The sequence below is a fragment of the Natrix helvetica genome, assembly GCF_964273705.1.
Source record: "Natrix helvetica genome assembly, chromosome: 1".
Lineage (NCBI taxonomy): Eukaryota > Metazoa > Chordata > Lepidosauria > Squamata > Natricidae > Natrix > Natrix helvetica.
The window spans coordinates 302,668,742-302,690,343 of record NC_138548.1 but is presented as its reverse complement, the minus strand read 5'-3'; the positions used below and the strand labels follow the sequence as shown (position 1 = coordinate 302,690,343).

Sequence of the window (21,602 nt, the reverse complement as noted above, 5' to 3'; positions counted from 1 at the left end):
TGAGATTTCAATTCAATATGTTTAATAAAACAACTGAACATTTTTCTGTTTTCTTAACTTAAAGACCAATGCATATACACTAAAAATAGAAGTAGACAGCTATTTTCATACAGTACCATCATCAGTTAACCATCCATAACAAAATATTTTGTATACAGTACATGCAGGTTGGATTAAAGCAAAGTTACAGTACTAAAGCAGTAATATACAAGAATGGATCCAGCTTTAATAATACATAAAAGACAAGAAGTTGAAAAGTGGTCTTAAATTAGTCCTGAAAGTGTATTGTCTACATCAAGTGAAAACACATGTGAAAAGCTTTTTTCTTTCTCTTTTTCTTCCTTTGTTTTCTTTATTCTGTATTAATTTGTGTTACTGTTTTCTGTCTTTAAAGCTATTTCTCTGTTTATCTCACATGTAAAGAGAAGGTTAGCCAGAATGTCTATAACTGCTTGTGGGAAAATAAATTAAATTATTTTAACTCCGTTTTGAGTTCAGGTATAACAGGTGACTGTCATTGACTCTGCATACAGTAACTTGTCTTTCTGTTTCTGTCTCATTCCTGTTTATGAGCTACACGTGATCAAGATCCCCACAAGCCTAAAATATTTTACCACAAAATAAAACACTTTTCTAATCCTAGATCTTAAAATTCTATCCTACTTGGACTAACCCCCTACAGGAAATACAAGATTTTGTATTTGTGCTCCCTGTGCAAAGAATATACTCATTTCTCTTTTAAAAACATTTCTACATGGTTAATATTCAGGATATATATGTTTTTGTTATAAAAGTAGTGTATACTTCCACAACATCCACATGAATAAATATTAAAGCCTTTGAGGCTAAAGGGCTTGATATTAAGTTGTCTTTCAATTTTAGCATAAATATTTAAATATTATCTAGTGTCATAATGAATTAGATTATCAAATTAATAATAGAGTGTCCTATAGAGCTTTTTAAAGCCAGTTTAGTTTACTTTTGTAAAATGTTCAAATTTTTCTTCTTGAGCTATGATAAATACTTATACAGGAGATCTTTCCAGGACATAACTAATTTATTTAATACCCTAAAATTGTATTAAAACTTCCTATTTTCTTCTGCAAAAAAAGGCAACTTAGTGTGGATCTCAGTGAACAAAACAATCCAATTTTGTGCGAAGAAACCATTTATTCTAGTACGATTCCTAAATTACACAAATTAAAAACAGAGAAATTTTTTAATTTATTAAATCTTGTATAAGTTTTGTAAAGAAATTGGGCAGTCTAATTTACAGGTTTTAACTGTTTCAAGTTTTGTGATACTGGTTTTAATAATAATTACTTCAATAATTCTTTTCCTATACTATTTTATTTTCCATAATTTGCAATCTGCACACTGTTTCTATTTAGTACACAACGAAAAGTTGCTGGTTGGATATCCCAGTATTTGACAGGATTCTTGAATAAGCTTATTCCATTATATAGTGTTTTCTTCAGCCTTCCTTCTCTTGGACAAAAATCATTCACTCCCACGCTTGAAATACTATTTGAGTGAAGAAAGACAACCTATGAGAAGATAAAAAGAAATTTCAGTAATCACCATACAATATGCTTAAACTTACTACCACAACTTTGGTATTTGCTAGATGGGATTAGCAGGTTAATGGCCCCAGATCAGAGATGGTATTCAGCAGGTTCTGGCCAGATCTGGGGAACCAGTAGCAGAAATTTTGAGTAGTTTGGAGAACCAATAAATACCACCTCTGACTGGCCCTTCCCCCATTTAGTCTCTGCCTCCCGAGTCCCAGTTGATCGGGAGGTAGTGGGGATTTTGCAGTAACCTTCCTCTGGAGTGGGAAGGGAATGGAGATTTTATAGTATTCTTCCCCTGCCACTCCCACCAAGCTATGCCACGCCCACCAAGCCATGCCCACAGAACCAGTACTAAAAATAATTGAATCCCACCATTGCTCCAGATCAATACAATACAAATACAAAATTTAGAAGTATTTAAGTACAGAATTGAAACAATTCTGCTTCAATTGTGCTACCTTGCGCTAGCCATAGTTACTGTTACAAACTTGACAACTAAGAGCAAACTTGACAAGTAAGAGCAAGAAAAAAAAGCCTATTAAGTATTACCTGTAGATATTTTAGTTCTGAAAGACCAGCAGGTATTTTTTTCAGTTTGTTCTTTTCTAGATGGATTTCTCTAACATTTGGTATATTAGCAAAACTTCCATTTTCCACATCTTTGATTTTGTTGTTTCCCAACCCCAACCTAGTGGTAAATTAAAAATTGAAATAGCTCAGACAATATATTTTATAATAAAACTTGAAAACTCTATAAACTACTTAAAACGGTGTATTTCAGGACTTCATTCTCAAAACTATTTTCTCAAGAACTGCTTTCCAATATTCTATTGGGCTGTCAGAATATCGTTAAATATAACTTGCATTTCTTCTTTAACATTCTTCTAGCATCTATTACATCCCTTTAAAGTTATCTTACCTCTTTTAACACAATTTAATTCAACTTAATATATCCATAGTGGAGCAGTATATATCATTTTTTCCCAGGTGTCTTGAAGGGCATTCTGTTTTTTTACTTCATTCTCTCCATCTATTATTTATAGGCATAGCCAAAATTCCTCAGTATATCTATTTAGAAACAGAGGTCACAAGATCTAACCTGCTTCGGGGAAAAAAAGATTTTCCTGATCCCTCTTAGGTTCAAAGAAAAAAAGAAATTGACTACAATAATATAGTATCATGTAGAAATGTATTTATATGAATCAAAGCAAAACAGGAGACCTCAAAGGAATAAAAGTTATTGGAAGCGTTCTTAATACGTTAATATAATGTTAAGGAATTATTGTTACAAAATATTGCATCAAATTTTGAATTATTATAGTATCAACAATTTTTAATTTTTATCATTTAGTTGCCTTGTTTTTCTATATAAGGCATTCTTAAATTCTTTACTAGAGGCTAAATATATTCCCTTGGTATGGAACAAAGCAGGAAAAAGCTTTCACTTATATCCCCATTGGGAAGCTAAAACAGTTTGTCTTCTTGCTGATATTAATGTTAAACATGGTAATGTTAATATAGGTCAGCTGATATAAGTCCTAAATCAGTTATGATCAAATAGAATATAGAATAACAGAGTTGTAAGGGACTTTGGAGGTCTTCTAGTCTAACCTCCTGCTTAGGCAGGAAACCCTACACCACTTCAGACAAATGGATATCCAACATTTTCTTAAAAACTAAAAAAACTTTCACAAAAAGAAACAAAATCAACAACACTGGGCTGTGTTTAAAAGCAAATGGCAATAAATGCAAATCTTTCCACATGGAAATAATATTCCAATTTTATGGACTGGTTAGCTACCATTTTTAGGTGCCATACATTTGTACAAGTTGAAATTTCAGAAAACTCTTCAAGGTTAGGTCATGTTGAATATTGCAATTGTTTATCATGATCAAACCAGAACATAAGAAGAGTTGCAGTTCGTATTAGAAATAGTTGGGCAAGTGCCCGTTAAAAGCTGGTGCAACCCAGAGGTGAGTTCTACTGGTTCAGACGGGTTTGGCCGAACCGGTAGTAATTTGGCGGCCTGGGTCGCTGGAACCAGCAGCGACTCAGGCCTGCCATGCCCCCCCGCCAAACTGATTTGCCGCCATCTTGTTTCTGCCTCATGCGCATGCACAGAGCAATTTTGTTGCACTGTGCATGTGTGCACAACACGCATCAAGCATGCACGGCGCGTCCCTGAGCGAACTAGCAGTAGCTGGAGCCGGGACCCACCCCTGGTGCAACCCCATCCTAGAATAAGCTGTCCTCTGGGCACAGGTTCTGGTTTTCCATACAGCAAAAGCACCTCTGTCTATCAGGATTTCATTTCAGTTAGTTCCCTTGAATAGTATTACTGAGCCTAAGAAACAGTCAGATAAATTGACTGCTTTCGCTTTACCACGTCTACAGACAGAATCAGTAGCGCTAAATGTTATCAGCATACTAGTGGCAACTCATTCAAAGCTTAAGTTCTACCTCTGAAGATTTTTATATCGAATGAAATCTTCAAGTTCAATTGCAGAGATTTTGTTGTCATCTAGATGAAGTTCCAGTAGACTGGATGGTAATGCTGTTAAAAAGGGGAATATGTATCTTGAATAAGTTAAACATTAAAAATTAAGCATTAATATATTATTAGATATGTGGAGATCAAATGTGGCAACATTTTTATGGCAGCTATAATTGTTACAGGAATGCACAGTCACGATGAGCAATGAGGCTTATCTTGTTCAAAGATTGCTGAATCGAAGCAGGATCATATCCTCCAGGTTGTTTCATTCACAAGAAGGAAGGTCATGACATCCTATATGCACAGGTGCCCCACTGCACGTCAACATAGAATATCATCTTATGCCAAAATAAATTATTGACATTTCTTTATTTCCCCCCCCCCCCCAATGTTTTAATTTTTATTCAAAGCTTTAAAACACAAATTCCAAAAAAAGGGGAGAAAGGAAAAGAAAACTAGACAAGACTATATAAAGAGAAAAAAAATGTGCACAAAACAATAAAATATCCTCCTTGGTGAATACTGATAAATATATTTCAAATATAATAATGCTCACTCCCTTTGCAAAGTAGGCACACACTTTATAAATTTCTACAACACTGTTTACCTACGTACATGTATTCTATGTACTACATAGAAAAGAGCATAGTTAACAGATAACACCAACAGCAGAATTAAACTTCAAAGCCCTCTGTTAACAGTCTATTATTGTATTGAACTCACAGAAAGACTACTACTTTATTTTCATGATAAAGCTTGCATGTTCAGGTTTCAATTAGTACTTCCTAAAATCTGGGAAATAGATCTGTAAATTGCAATGTTCAGTAGTTGGTGGCAATATCTCCTTTTCTTCCCTATTTAAATTTGAGAAAAGTATTGCCATTTATTATGACTATTTCAATGAAAATTGTAATAACAATTTTTATGAGTGCTAAAATGCGTAGGTCGTGCAAAACAGACCCAAAGCTGCATAGCATATGGAAAATGGTAAGTGTAACAGCATTCTTGTGCTAGCCTCATGTTGATCTGAAAAATAGTTTTCAAATTAAATATAAGGCACGTTTGTTATTTTAGAACTGTTAGCCAATATGCACAACAAAATTTTGTGGCATCTTAACACTAACAAATGCCCCACCACATAAAATTAAAGAGATGGAGGCATTAAGCAAAATTTTAAAATGATACTGCTTGTTATATTCATGTATCTGTTTTCTATGTTGTTACACTATGATCTAAAGCATGCCTTTGGTTTCCATTATGGTCTAGGAAAATATTAGCTCTCCAATGATTTCATTTTGGCAGCATTATTATGAAATGCCAAAAAAACAGTTTCTTCTTGTTGGTTTCCAATTCTACCTTTGTTTTTCTAATTTATGTATGAATGTACATTTCTGTTTATTGGATTCATAAACTAGTCACTAATATTCATACATGTTGGCCTTTGAGATTCATTTGCAAATGATTCTTGAACAGACTTGTGCATCTATGGCTGAAAAATAACTTTGAATATGCCAATTTCTTGTCCTTGAGAACTTGCAGATACATAAACTTCAACTTCCAGAATGTTCAGCTCATCTTGAAATTAAAAGCTTAGGTAATGTCAAATGTTATTCCAATATCTTTCCCTGCAATTCTCAACATACCTTTATCATATTTTTCCGGTATTATGCCCAGAGGTGGTATTCAGCCAGTTCTGACAGGTTCTGGAGAACCGGTAGCAGAAATTTTGAGTACTGTATTTTTCGGACTATAAGACGCACCGGTGTATAAGATGCACCAAGATTTTGAAGAGGTAAATTTTAAAAAAAAGGGTTTTGCACTCTGCAGGCCTCCCAAACCCACTGCGTGCCTCGTTTTTTGTGAAAGCAGGGCATGCAGAGAGTTTGAGAGGCCTGCAAAATGCTCCTGGGGGTTGTGGGGAGCAAAAAACAGCCCATTTTCCGCTTGCTTTTGCCCTCCCCAACCTCCAAGAGCACTTTGCAGGCCTCCCAAACCCTCAGCACATCCATTTTTGCAAAGGGCGTGGGGTTTCAGAAGCCCGAAAATGCTGTATTCAGTGTATAAGACGCACCCAGATTTTCACCCTCTGCGTCTTATACTCCAAAAAATATGGCATTTCATAGCACAGTCACACTATATGGTGAAAATTTACATTTGAATAAATATGTACATTATATGCTTATATTTTAGCATTTAAGATCATCCCAGGATTGGATGCAAAGATATTACAGTTCATCAACTAGCGTTTTTCTTTTCTTGAGTTGTTATAAAAACATGGCATGCTTTTACAATTGATTATTTAATTAAGAACAAAAATATTTGCTGAAATGGGAAATAGGTTTTCCTGAACTCTTGGAACTTTTTAAATTATTTTTTTAACCATTTGACAGAAGGCCACATGTTTCAGTCTTTGATGATCGAAAAATAGTTAGAGTATTTGCCAGCTTAATGGTTATGTTGATTGGAAACCATACTTCATTTAATTGCTTCTCCTATGAAATCTTTTTCTTGACCATCATAGATGTTGATGCTCTGGCTTTTCTATCAAGTGTATTTTATTGGTGTACATCTCAAAAGGAGAGTGCTACTTCTTGAATAGGAATGATAAATTCCAAAGAGAGACTATGTTTCTCCTTGTGGCACATATCAATACTCTGCAAGTTTAAGATGGTCCATTTAATAAATAACTTGTTATTTGACCAACTGCTTAGCCTAAAATTTACCTCCAGCTCTAATAAGCATGATTTCTGGATTGGATTCTAGCATAAAACAATATGCTTGCTTTGATGTCTATCAGACAAATAAATTGTACAGCTTGTTTATTTGCCTTGAATGCAACTATTGCATAATTATATCCTCAACCATCGGACAATGATTCTCTGTAACATAGAATCTTTCAATCTGGATTGGGTAGTTTGTTCTTTTTACTGTTTGCTTAGTTGTATACATATTTTTTTTTCTTTCCAAGAATGGCAGTGATGTGCTCCCAAGCTTCTGGATCCTATTTTCAGAAATCATTGAATTCTTATAATATGTCATTACATAAGTCAGTTATAATTATTTTAACTGAAATAACATATTAATATCAAATTTGAAATATAGTTTATAAAAGAAGTTAAGTATATTTAACTTACACTTATTTAATAAATAAGTATATTTATTTTAAAAAACCAAATACATCATACCGTTTGGTACAGATGTTAATTTTGCTTCTGCTATCCTTATATGATAGACTGTCAAACCTTCAAAAGCCCCAGGTTCTATCCCATCGTTGTCAAGAGGATTTGCACTCATTTCTGTCAAAAGAGAGCACATTCTGTTAGTTGGAAGTACAGGAGATTTTCAAATTCCCCCGCCACCCCAATCTGGTTTTTTATAGTTCCAGTGAAAGAGTACAGTGATTTATTCTTTATAATCTGTTAATTTGTATATGAATAAAGGAAGTGGCTCTGTACAAAGGTGTAGGAAACTTCCTAACACCTCTAATTTATAAAATATGGCATAAATTCATGAACAGATTCATTTTTGGAGGAATATACACATGACACATTGGCTCAGTGGCTAAGATGCTTAGCTTGTCGATCAGAAAGGTCAGCAGTTTGACGGTTCGAATCCCTAGTGCTGCATAACAGAGTGAGCTCCTGTTACTTGTCCCAGCTTCTGCCAATGTAGTAGTTCGAAAGCATGTAAAAATGCAAGTAGAAAAATAGGGACCACTTTGGTGAGAAGGTAACAGCGCTCCATGCGCCTTCGGTGTTTAGTCATGCTGGCCACATGATCACGGAGGCGTCTTCGGGCAGTGCTAGCTCTTCGGTTTTGAAATGGAGATGAGCACCTCCCCTAGAGTCGGGAACAACTAGCACATACCGTATTTTTTGGAGTATAAGACAAACCTTTTTTCCTCAAAAAAGGGGCTGAAAATCTGGGTCCATCTTATACACCGAATACAGCATTTTTTGCCTCCCGAAACCCCGCCCCCTTCACCAAAATGGTCGTGCATAGCTTGTAGCAGGCTTTCAGAGAGCTTCTGGGGCTGGGGAGGGCAGAAACGAGCAAAAAATGGGCTGTTTTTTGCTCCCCCAACCCCCAGCAGCACTCTATAAGCCTCCATAAGGCTATGCATGCAATTTTTTTTTTACGAAAAACAGGCCCGTTTTTGTGAAAAATGGGCCGTTTTTTGCTTGTTTTGCCCCCCCCCTTTTTTTTTTAAAAAAACGGCTTTTTGGGGGAGGGTTACAGAGTGCAAAAACTTTTGGAAAGCTCTTTAACTGATTGATGAGAAATACGTAGATCAAGTGCTGTGCTAGCAGAAACACATACCTATCTACTCTATTTCTCTCTCTCTCTATTTCTCTCTCTCTATCCCTCTACCTACCTAACTACTCTCTCTCCCTATCTACTGTATTTCTCTCTCTCTCTATTTCTCTCTCTATCCATCTACCTACTAACCTATTTACTCTCTCTGTCCCTCTCTACTGTATTTCTCTCTCTCTTTCTATTTCTCTCTCTCTATCCCTCTACCTACCTACCTATCGACACTCTATCTCTCTCTATTTCTCTCTCTATATCCCTTTATCTACCTACCTACCTAACTACTCTCTCTCTCTCCAAACCTACCTACTGTATTTCTCTCTCTTTCTTTCCCTCTATATCCCTCTATCTACCTATCTACGTTTAGAAAAAAATTGCCTCTTCAAAACCTTGGTGCATCTTATACTCCGAAAAATGCGGTATGTGCGAGGGGGACCTTTACCTTTACACATGATAAATTAAAACCATATATACCAAAACTTCTAAAAAGAGTGAAATGTTGGTGCACTTCATCCTTTCAAAAATAAACATTTGCTACAGACAGAGCCACACAATGAATTGGACTATCAAGCCGGTTACCAAACAAGAGCTATCCACATATTCATTTTCAGTAAACAAATGATTATCTGCTTTCTTTCAATTCCAGAAGGCAGCTATTTTTGTTTAAACCATGCAGCACAAAGAAATAGGAATCTGTGTTCTATCTGTGAAGTTTGAACAAGAAGATAGCATTAATTATTTTAAAGGAGAGTTTTTTTTATATGAGTGTTTTGTTTGTTTGGGGCTTAATGTGATCTCAAAAAATAGAAAATACGGCAAGCAGACTATAAATTACATATATCACATTAAGCCTCCAAACCTTGAAGTATAGCTTTATATTATGTTTGAAGCAGATTAATTTGTTTGGCTTCTTTTGTCCCAAGGTCACATTGTTTTGATGATAAAAGAAGCTCAATACTCCTATGCATCTTTAAATAAAAATTACAAACCTCAACTTCCATAAAATTATTAAATCTATACAATCCTTACAAAATAAAACATTATTTCAAAAATAGGTTTATAGGAATTTTGAAATAAGGAGGCAAGATTTGCCATTGTAATGTTACATAACTTTTGGTTTGTGTCCACATTTATGCTATATGATTAGTCTACCTTAGCTTTGAGTGATTATTTTACACAACTCATGTATAAGAATTCCATAACTTTTCTCTCCTGGTAAAGACATTTTGGCTTTCTACAGAAAATGTCATGAAGATTGCAAGCAAACCTTTGCATGGTAATTTGAACCTGGGAATATGTTGACAATATGTACAAGAATAAATTTCCAAAAATATACCTTCTAGTCTCCCTTCATTTATTTATCAGCAAAAATGCAACATATACATATGTATGTGTATGTCTATGTATGTGTATGTATAGATGTGTGTGTGTATATACACATACATACACACACATACATACACACACATACATATATACAAGAATGCACATACATATACACAGACACACAAACAAGCTTTTAGTGTGTAACTGAGAAAATTATAATGAAGCCAATGGTTTTTATTATGTTGATGGTCTGAATGATATAAATAACTTGTCAATCCTTCATCAGATATTTATATATTGAATGCAGATAGGTTCTCTTGCTATCTACTAAGAAGCATTACTTCTCTTATCCTTTTTCCATTTTAGTTTGTTCAATCTAAGTTTCTCAACTAATGGCTTATTTATTAAATTTGTTCACTGCTCATCTCTGTGATTCTGGGGGATTACAGAGTAACCTTCCCCACCCCCCGCTATTGTGCAGCAGATTTATAAAAATAATACACTTACCTAAAACATGTAAAGATTTCATTCCCTTAAATATGTCTTTATGAATCTTTTTAACTTTGTTGTCATGAATTCTTAACTCAGCTAAACTTCTTGGCAGATTTTCTGGGATCTGAGTTAAATGATTATGGGACAAGTAGAGGCGCCGCAGCTTCTTTGTTGACTGAAACGCTTTAGGATGGATCTTTGTTATTTTGTTGTTGTTCACGGCAAGGGCCTAATCAAAATATGAGCTTAACGTTAGGCATTGATTTTATTTTAAAGTTCTCACTTAAAAAGACAGTATGATATTCTTTAAATGGAAATATATTGGTTTTTTTAAAGTACTCAAACTTTTGTAAGCCATAAAACTCCAACATGAAATTGTTTGTGTATGATTTCAATAAAGCACAAGTAACATGGAAATGGAATCACTAAAGACTGCCAAAGGAAAATTAGATTTAATTCTAATATTACACATAGGTTTTTATCTTTTGCTTTTACTATAGATTAATAAAATGATCACACATTGATCAGTTTTGAAAATATGGTTAGTATAGATCAAATTACTGATTTTCCAAACAATTATCTTTATTTATCTCTTTGAACATCAATTTACATTACTCTTATGCTGTTACTCAGTGTGTGTGTGTGTGTGTGTCTGTGTCTCTGTGTGTGTGTGTAGGTGGTAGGTGAAATGAAATATGATAGTGTCCTGAGAAGAAGTTCAGAAAATAAGCTTACATATAGTGATGAAAGTCCTTTTAAATCATTTTCCTTGATCTCTTTTATTTTGTTGTTTTGAAGATCTATCAAACGAGTATCTAATGGAATATTCCTTGGTACAGAAGTCAAGCCTATTTATAAGAAAAAAATATGAATATTTATTTATTAAACATATTTCTGTGCATTGCAATCAAAGGAGACTCTTGGTGCCTTGTATAGAATGTATACAGATTAAAATAGTAGCCATAAAACATTTTTTTTAAAAATCCTATTAAAAAGAAAAGAAAAAAGAAAATGAAATGAAGATGGCAACATTCACATCAGGGGAAAGTTGTCGGAAACAATTTGATCTTTAACAGCTTCCAAAAGACTAACAAGAAGAGAACCATTATTTTCGCCATGGTCAGGCTGTTCCACTGTGTTGGCTCTCTACAAAGAAGCAGCACTACCCAAGCCTCTTGAAAGTGTACAATTTGCATTTGTTTTTTTTCTAGTAGCTCCAATTGGTCGGAGTGATACTGACAGGAGTAGACAGTCTGGAAAGTACTTAGAGACTAAGCTGTAGAGGGCTTTATGAGTCAACTCCAGCACCTTAAATAGGACCCAAATGGCAAACAATGCAGGATCCCAAAAGTGCCACATTATGCTCCCAGTCCTAGAATTGCAAAAGGAGGCAGCTGCTTCATTTTGGACTAATTGTAATTTCTGAATACTCTTCAAATGCAGTCCCAAGCAGAGTACATTAAAGTTGTCTAACTATGTGGTGATACAAGCATTAGTTACAGTAGTTGGTCCTCCTATTCCTGCTTCACCACTGGCATGCCTGCTGAAGCTGGGCATAAACCACTCTGGAGTTCAGAAGCAGCCCCAAATTGTGAACCTACTTCCTGGTAGGTAGTGCTTGTGACAAAAGGGCGTTGATGGATCAACCATAACTCTAAATTGATAGGGTTCAATTTTAATTTGTTCTTTCTCATCCAGAACTTGACAGCCTCTAGATATCAGTTAAGGCAGAGGTTCCCAATCTTTTTCGGTTTGCGGCTCCCATAACACTTCGGATTTTTTCCGCAGCTCCCTTAATAGGTACATCCGATTTTTTTTTATTTTTGACTTTTTAAGGATTTGGAAATCTACTTTTTAGTTCGTTAAGGTTAGGTTAATTGAAAAATAAATTAAACACGAGCTTTAAATTCACAATTTATTGAACATCGTTTAATGATTTAAAATTATTAATGGGATGGATGGGCTTGTTGTTCGCTGCACAACTTCTCAAATCTTAGATCAGAAAAATAGCTTTTGAAAAGTAACTTAACCACCACACTAGCCCAGTGGTGGGCAACCTTTTTTTTCAACTGAGCCAAATCTCGCCAAAACCACGATTGAAATTTATTTGGAGAGCCGCTCTTGCTTAGCAACCAAAATTTTGGGCTCAATTGTGGTCATATGTTGTTTTTCTTTCTTTCTTTCATCTCTCTCTCCCACTTTCTTTCTTTTTTTCTTTTTCTTTCTCTCTCTCTCTCTGGCTCTTTGTCTCTCCCTCCCTCTCTGTCTCCCTCTGTCATTTTCTCTGGGTGTCTATCTCTCTCTCTCTCTCTCTGTATCTCTGTCTCTCTCTCCTCCTTCCCACATCTCTGTCACTCTGTGTGTGTGTGTCTGTCTGTCTGTCTGTCTCTCACTCACTCACTCTGTGTGTGTGTGTGTGTGTCTCTGTCTCTCCCTCTGTCTCTCTCCCCTCCCTCTCTCTCTGTCACTCTGTGTATGTGGGTGTGTCTGTCTCTCACTCGTTCACTTAATCACTCACTCTGTGTGTGTGTCTCTCTCTGTCTATCTTTCTCTCCCTCCCTCCCCCTCTGTGTGTGTGTGTCTGTCTGTCTGTCTGTCAGTCTCTCTCTGATTCCCTCCCTCTCTCTGTTCCTCTCTCTGTCTGTCTGTCTCACTCACACACACACACACTGTGGTGACCACAGTGTGTGTGTGTGTGAGTGAGACAGACAGACAGAGAGAGGAACAGAGAGAGGGAGTGAGAGAGGGAATCAGAGAGAGACTGACAGAGACGAATCAGAGACGTACTTTTAGCTACCTGGCAGCGGCGTTTTGCCTTGGGGGGCTCCTCAGAACTTCACAAGACTTCGGAGGGAAGTTTACAGCCCTCCCTCGGAACGCTTCGGAGGGAAGCTTCTGCAAAGGCGAGTGGCAACAAGTCTCCCAGGCTTTAATTTGCCGAGCTGTGCGCACGCGCCTGTTTTCCACGACGTGGAGCAGCGGCGAGATTCTGCGCGGCGAGCGATGATTCCAGGGGCCATCCGGGAAGATGAGGAACGCGAGGGGGACCCTGCCCCCCCCACTGATGCCCCCCGGAATCATCGCTCGCCGCCCAGAATCTCGCCGCTGCTCCACGCCGTGGAAAACAGGCGCGCGCGTACAGCTCGGCAAATTTCAGCCTGGGAGACTTGTCATGCCCGGGCTTTTGCAGAAGCTTCCCTCCAAAGCCCGAGAGGGACGTCAGCGTTAGACCCAGCGGGCGCAGGTATTAATTGAATATTTCGCGGCGCCCTTATGACGATAGCGCGGCTCCCCAGGGAGCCGCGGCGCACACTTTGGGAATCACTGAGTTAAGGTTAATAATAACTCTCCCACAAGTCAGATGGCAAAATACAATTCAATATCATCAGGATATTGAAGATACCCATCCATAAACTGTTGAATAATGTCTTTTTTTTCACGTTACACAACTTCGCTAATAACTTCATATAGAAGTTAAAAAGCAATGGATACAAGAGAAACCCTGTGGTGTTCCATAAATCAGGGGCCACTGGGCCGTTCTCTCTTCTCCCACCAACTAAGGAAGGAGTAGAATCATGGTTAAAACAAGCCAAAAGTGAACCATGGTTGATGGTATCAAAAACTGTTGAGATCTAATAAGACCAGAATGGGCATACCTCCCCAATCCAAGTCACAACACAGGTAATCTAGAAGATTGACCAATAGTACCTATGCGCCAAAACCAGGCCTAAACCCTGATTGGACTGAAGACTGAAAAAGATCAAGATAATCCATTTTTTTTAGGATGATGCAAAGTTGATTCATCCTAACCATTTAAATAACTGTCAAGCCCACGCAATAGATCAACACATGAAGAGTTCAAGTTGACTTGCTTATTGTACTTCTACTTATAGTACATGAATCTACCCAGACTGCTTAACGTGGGAATAGACAGATAAGATTCCATGGAGCCTGAGGTGGGAAGGAGTGTTAGTTTTGGAGCTCTTGCGGCCGCTCAGTGATTCAAGGCTAATTGCCTACTTGAAATACCCTGCTGACTGGGTATTTCGCACCATCAACTTTCCTTTAAATAGAATTACTTTAAGTCTTTAACACCATTGCATCCAATTTTTTATAGCACTTTTGAACTTAAAACAACTATGTTTTCAGTATGGCTAGAAGCAAAGGTGCAAAAGAGCTAATGTAATCTTGGACTAGATTAATACAGGTCAGTATAATGTAAACTTTATGCAAAATTACTGTTCCCCTCTATAATATGCTGATCTGGTCAGATTGCACTTGATGTTTAACTTAGTAACAATGCAAGCTTCTGCAAATGCTCTAAATCATCAGAAATTAGGGGAAGAGTTGGCAATCCCTAATACACTACAGAATTTAGGAGCCAGTAAACATGGAGCACTGGCTTTCCTTAACAAATAGAGGAGCACTGATGAGTATTTCAGTATTTCAAATAGAGGAGCACTGATGAGGAAGAAAGCAGGTAAAGTCTTTCTGGAAATACCCATCAAGCAACTATCTTTAGCAGCAGGATTATGGGGTAGTGATGTGTTATGGAAATTCATAGTGTAATCACATAATTGAGGTGTGGGAGAGAGTCTGTGCTTCCATTACCTAAACAACATCAATAGAGTCAGCATATTTGGCAAGCAATGCAGGAAGAGTTCTTGCTGTTCTTTATGGTGAGAGCAAGAGACTGGTAGCATTATACATTATGAAATTTTCATGATAGAGAATCAGTTGTTATGGTTCCTCAGTTTCAGTGAATATGTGGTTTATGAGCTTGCAATCTGCCCAACCCTAATTTCTTGGGAAACACAACAGGATAACACAATAGGTTAAGTTTCAGAGATTCCTCGTGGTTTCATATGAGTCATAGCACTGTTTGATTGGCCCTATGTGTAAATGCTGGTCGTAAATAGTTTCAGCTTTGTAGAGGAGTTGTAGAATAAGTGACCTTATTGATATGCAGCATTATATTCGTATGTAGTGGATAGTTACATAAAATTCCTTGTATGACCAGAAGTGATTAAGACTTGCAAGCGGTATTCAGACTCGATCTGGATTTGTAGAGTAACAGAAGTAACTAAAATATAAAGTGTGCTTGTCTTATGGCCTGAGTGTTCTAGCCTCTGAAGTCTCAAAGGTTGGGATTGAATAATTTCACATTAATATTTGGATCTTCTGCTTATAACACATTCCCAACTATCACAATTAACACTTATAACACATTCCCAACTATCACAATTAACTGATGCTTCATCAGAAAAGGAGAACTTCCATGCAAAGATTTCCCATATTATAAACATAGACCTTAGGATGTTGGTGCTATGAAAATTTTTGGCCAGGCTGAAAAAGGAATGGAAGACCAGACATAAGAGATAGAAATTAAGACAAACATCAATTTATCTTATAAATGGCAACTTAAGCCAGAGGAGAAGAATCCTGGGAAGAGTAATTCAAAGAGATCTCACCTTTCTTAACGCACTGTCAATGAGTGAAAAATTTCTCTCATATTTTCCCACAGTCTGTATTTAAACATTAAAAATACCTAACTGAATTCTGTGTAATTCTTGCTTTCTTAATTTTGCCCAACTACATGGGGCCTTTTTCCCTATTCACTCTCTGCCATAATCTCCTGTCAATACCCAAGCAGACTTTAATTAATACAGTAAAGTTACTAAAGTTCCCTGATGAATTTGCCCCATTTAAACTTGACAGTCAGGTTTCTTTTTCATTCCAATCCATATCTTGAACTAACAACTATAAATCAGCAATATGCTATCCCACACATAATGCACTCCATCAGAAGCAAAGAAGCTAGTCAGTCAAATCATCCAAACTAGCTTTCTAGAGTGTTACACAATTTATATTTTTGTGAACTCCAGATTGTACTGTAGCAAAAGGGGAAGTTGCTCATTTTGGTCACCTAAAGGCAATAGGCCAATTATTGCTCATAATCATGACGAATTGATGGGGAAATCCTTAAAACTGAAGGTGGGTATTGAGATAGTATTAGTGCATCTCTGGAGTTTCTTCTCAGGAAGCTGAGGAAAACTCACTAATGTCTACATCACCAATGTACTGCAAAGATGTAGCTTCAATGATAATTATCCTTACCTAAATCAGAACAGTGGACAACTCTTAAATAGCATTGACATCCAAAGGGACATACTGGAAATATGTCAACTGGTATCAAGGGTGCTCTGGTAGGGAAAAGAGAATTGTCATCTTTATCATCATCATCAACATCATCATTGTCGTCGTCATCATCATCCAGATCTTCCATATCCATGAGCATTACATTCTTAAAGGTGAAGTATGAAGGCTTTTGGAAAGGCTTAGCAGAACCTAAGGCCACAAGGAGCAGGAGTAGATATTCCCTCATATTTGTAGAATACACATCCCTAAAACAAAACATAGTGAGTGCCAAACAGAAAAATGCCATTATTGATCTTGTAATTTCAGAAATATTAAAAAGAAGTGCCACATATAAATATATAGAATATAAATGTTAATTCATCTGTTGAGATTTCACCTGAGAACTAAGGTGGCTAAAATGTTTTACTTGTATGGAATTATATTATATATATATATATGGAAACCTTACAATTCTCTTAGAAATTTAACTTTTGAAATAAAGAATTTGATTGTTGCAGAGTACAGTATTCAGTCTGTATTGCCAGAATGATCAGTTTAGCCTTTAGAAATGAAATATTGTAGAAGCTTGGAAGGGAAATAAGGCTACTAAGCTGGAAAAGTTCCTATCCCACTCAGAGTCCAGTCTGTTCTGTGTATAAAGAAGCACATAGTTGAAAGATAATTGAATGGGGTCCCAGTTGTAAACTATAATCATTCCCCCTAGCAATTCTCCCAGAACACCATCTACTTACATAGTTTAATGTACATGGTACCAATGGCAGAATATAGTTCTATGCTATTAGTTATTTATTTGTCATATCATTGTACTGTAGCTTAATTGAAAGGAGTGGGGGAATCTGTGGGGGAAAGTGCTATAGTTTCCTTTCTCGTTTCTGACAGAGTTTGCAAAGAAAAGAAAGGGCTTCTGCAACATTCCCATATTTAGTTAAGAATCCAGAAATGAACTGTTAGAAAGCCATGTATCTCCATGTTTTATTTTTCAATCCATGCTCTTCATAAAGAGAGTATAGAATTTTTCCAAGTATCAGTATTAGATTGATTTGTGGTTTTTCTAACTCCCACCCCCACTTTTCCAAAACAGGAATATTTTGGAATTCTGGCATTTTGCCATTCGCCAGAGTTTATCAAAAGCTAATAGATTAAAGTTCTACTTAGACTATCAGCTAGTTCCTTCAGGAATCTAAGATTCGTGTAATCTGGATATTTTGTGAAAAAAAACTAGAGTTTCCGTTTTACAGTTAAATAAAGTCACAGAGTACAGAAAATTCTTCATCCAAGTTATAAGGGATGATGATAAAATAAATGAATAATGGTCCAGTATATATGATTTCTCAGTAATATGAATATGAGCTTTAAATTAAGGTGAGAAATAATTAAGATATAATTGTTTAAATTTCATAATAGTAGAATAGTGGTTTGAGTTTTGGAACCAAAATTAATTAGATTATTTTTTCTATAACTTGATAAACAATGTAATTCTGTGTTCTCTATAATTTGGCTTGGCCACTTAATTAAAGCAGGCATGAGTGTGCACATATGAGTTCTTAGAAGAAAATTACATTTTGTGAGACTCTAGATGCCTAATGTGTCTACAATTCTCAAAAACTTTCAAGTGTTCTAACTGTACATAACTTAACATATTGATAGCATTTTAAAACAGTTTTAAAAGAGCAGCTTAATGGCTGGATCTAGGCATTTCTTTTATGCCTTTACAGGATACTGCATCTTGTCTCCTGACATCTTGTTCAGAAATATTAAATTATCTAATGAAGCCCTGGATTTTTCTGAGCCAGTAAAAATGAAAGCAAAGAGGGAAAGAATTCTAGCTACTAAAACTCCCAGTACTTTTTCATGAACTGTCTTTGCCCTGCATCCCCTAAGGATGCAGTCTAACATCGCTACATTGCATTATTTAGAATTAACTGGTTAAGGGAGATGACTGTCATATCATTGTCATAACCACAGCACAAACTGTTATGGCAGTTTTAAGGCTGACACATCTGCTGCAGTATATGTTGCCTGACCCAAGTTCACTTTGAACCACAGCACAAACTGTTATGGCAGTTTCTGTAATCTTGGCACCGTCTCTGACCATAGTGACATTTCCATCCTTTCTCTTCCAAATCACTGCTATATTAACATATTTTATTTGTATTAGATCCGTTTAATGTTTAACTTTAATACCCTCTCAGGTTTATCAATGACTGCATGTTTAGCAGGAGTATAGGGGTTCCTCGTGAGTAAATTAGTCTAAGGGTTTGTGCTTGACCATGGCCATTCTACTTCCAGATAACTATAAGGCAGCAGGATGCTTAACTTAAAAAAAAGGATTATTATCAAATTGTCTGAAAATGCACATTCAATATTATAAAATATGTGTGTTCTACCTTGTGCCTTGTATGGTAATCCTTTATATCCAACAGATCATTTGAATATTAGTGGCTGCCAAGATTATAAGAAATAAAATCCTGTCTTGAAGAAAGCATTGGTGATTTTGAATAATATGAATCTAAGCCCTGGTTATAATTTCTTATTTAAATAATATATAATAATAAATAATAATCTCAATAATAAGTAAGGTATTCCATTTAAATTAAGATGCTGTCTGGAATTTCTGAATAGTTTGTTTTTGCAGAGCAAGTCAATAGAAAATGCTTTGATTCAGGCTGCCAATATGGCCAGAAATAATGTTACTTAACTTTATTAATTACGTTCAATCAGAAAGTTGGACTGCTTAGTTTGAAATGCTAAAGACTTCATCTGCATGGAGCAGAAAGCTTTCCTGCCTAGTTTTGCCAGTACTCATATACCCTTACTTTAAAAACATGAATATTTGTGAGGCCACATATTTATATGTGCTGATTAATCTGAACATAGAATTTTATAAAATCAAATTTCATTGAATATACATGAAATATGAGGAATTTCTGCTAGCATTAGTTTATTTAGAAATAAGCCCATTTGAGTCCAATGGCACTCCTAGGTAAGTGTTACCCTGGTAGAATTAGAGCCTAAATGCTTTTCATCAGATGCACAACTATTCTGTTTGATCCAATCAAATAGTCCAAATAGAATAATGAATTCACACAATGATTTCTAATGCATATTATTTCTTCACCTAATGGCTATTTTCTAAATGCTAATTATAGGAAGTTCATTCCACTTCTATTTTTCTGTTTTATATATAGTAGAGGGCTCAGCTGACAGTATAGGAGAGGCATTCTATACAGACCTCCATTCTTTTTCATCTCTTAGGAAACTAAAGGATGGGGAGATTATGAATTGCTGAAAATATGGCTAAATACAAATACTGAGTCTGCAATTTACTTGCTTGACAGAAAGTTCTCTTTAATTCAGTAGAACTTAATTCTGAATAAACACACAAATAAATGATATCTTTTTCTGTTCATAGTACTGTTTGCTAATACATGCTGTAAAACATCAAACAGTATTTAAATACATTATTAATATTGACAAAAGAACATTGCTTCATTAGAACACTGATGCATTAATAAAAAGTTTTTTTAAAAGACCTACCTTGCAAATTTGTCAAGTCCCTTAAAAATGCTGCAGCTATGAAAATTATTTCCACCTTGATAATTTATAAAAACATTGAGTTTATAAAATTAACAGTAAATATTTTAAAGGGATTAAAAATCCCTCCAAAGGTCTTTTTCTTCCTGGCACCCTGGGTAATACTTGAATAAACTCCTTCTGTGGATTAGTCTATCTGAGCACTGAAGAATAACACTAAGAAAACTTGTTATTGGTCATGTGTTTTTCATCACTGCCTGTATCTGAGCCAAAACTTCTAGCTAATTCTAGACGTCTCAGCACAAGATGTGGTTAAATTTGAACCTGAATAATGGATGGCACAAAGCCAGTGCAAACCCTGGATGGTCCATTGAAGTCTGTTGTACAAGTACACACCTTATGAAACAAAATATAGCATTTTCTTGTACGGCATTTTGAAATGTGCTGTCTATCCAAAGCAATCTAACAGCTTAATCCTAACAGTGATACTGCTTAAGTGACTAGTTAGTGGCAATTCCTAGTTGACCTTGGCTGATCCCTAAAGCTAAGCAGGATCAGATGTAGTTAGTACTTGGAGGGCAACCACCAGCTAATCCAAGGCTGTAGAAGCTGAGAAACAATCCAAGAAGGCAGTTAGAAATTGTTTCCATGCTGCTGCCAGAAAACTACTTGAAGATTTTTTCTATTTTTATTTAAGAAAGGTGCCTAGAAATGTTTAAATGAATGAATTATAGATGATTCATATGGAGTAGAAAAAACAGGATTAAAAAATTGTTTAGTAACAGAAAAAAATAAACATTCATTTTAAAGTCGCTGGTAAGGAGACTGTGATTATCAAATAGGGAAATAATTTTTCAGAAATACCTTTCCAAAAATGCAGTACAACTAAGTTCGATCCCTTATACATGAATGGTAAGAACTTCACCTTATATTATTTTTACAATACAACAGAATTTTGGATAGCCACATTAATGTTTTATATGAAAAGGCATATGTCATTCCTTTGTCCTGATTATTTTAGCTATGCCATCCATTTAATTAAAAACATATAGGCTTAGATCTCATGATGTAATCAGTTAATGTATTGAGGTAATTTTTTCAGAGCCATAAAGCCTTATCTTATTATGGCAAAAAAAAAAGTTTGTGACTTAACCTCCATTACTATTATTTTAAAAAATATGGACATGCTTTGGCCTTCCCGGTGCATTAAGACCGAGAATGAAAGGAAATGCAGAGAGAGGCAAAGAAGAGCAGTGGTTAGCTCTAGTCTATGTTGTAGATGTTCATGCGCTGAAGATATGTTGAAACATTTTATTTCAGGTAGGGATGTTCAAGAATGTTGATCTGTCTGCATAATACAATATGATTTTTGGAGTAACAGCAGATCATAAGATAGTTATCCGTCACCCTTTTATTCCAGATTTTGTAATGCACTGCTAAGATTTAAAAAGGTACCGGTAAATTAAAATATGTATCTTAGAATAGATTAAAATTTGGTACTTAGGAAATTATTCATTAAATAAGTAAATTGAGAAGAAATATCTAAAATGTATTTTTAAATAACTTTAATGCAGATATTAAATTTCACAGATGAAGCAGGGTACAAGAGACTTATGAAGAAAGAACACCACAGTAAAATCCAAGTTTGCTTCTATAAGAATAAGTTAGAATAAGTTAGAGAAAGAGTAAGTCTCTCTTAAGTCATATTTAC

General features: G+C 35.7%; 2 protein-coding genes across 4 annotated transcripts in view; one reads left to right on the top strand and one right to left on the bottom strand.

The window, feature by feature from the left end:
- On the bottom strand, positions 1–20,078 carry ASPN (asporin). The gene is made up of 8 exons (XM_081934913.1): positions 19,895–20,078; positions 16,316–16,602; positions 10,934–11,046; positions 10,214–10,427; positions 7,255–7,365; positions 4,036–4,129; positions 2,124–2,262; positions 1–1,547 (listed from the first exon to the last, which is right to left on the bottom strand). The coding sequence occupies exons 2-8, from the start codon at positions 16,581–16,583 to the stop codon at positions 1,350–1,352; spliced, it is 1,137 nt and encodes a 378-aa protein (XP_081791039.1). The 5' UTR covers positions 16,584–16,602; positions 19,895–20,078; the 3' UTR covers positions 1–1,349.
- The window catches only part of CENPP (centromere protein P), a 167,612-nt gene that overhangs the window by 80,096 nt on the left and 65,914 nt on the right, over positions 1–21,602 (top strand). The gene's annotated exons all lie outside the window — the stretch shown is intronic.

Bases quoted from the DNA above. Each gene is read 5' to 3' on its own strand.
- ASPN (XM_081934913.1), bottom strand. From the start codon at position 16,583: ATGAGGGAATATCTACTCCTGCTCCTTGTGGCCTTAGGTTCTGCTAAG. The intron at 11,047-16,315 runs GTAAGGATAATT...TCTTATAAATAG, and splicing joins TGTCCACTGTTCTGATTTAG to GCTTGACTTCTGTACCAAGG. The intron at 4,130-7,254 runs GTATGATGTATT...CCTTTTTAACAG, and splicing joins ATTAACATCTGTACCAAACG to CATTACCATCCAGTCTACTG.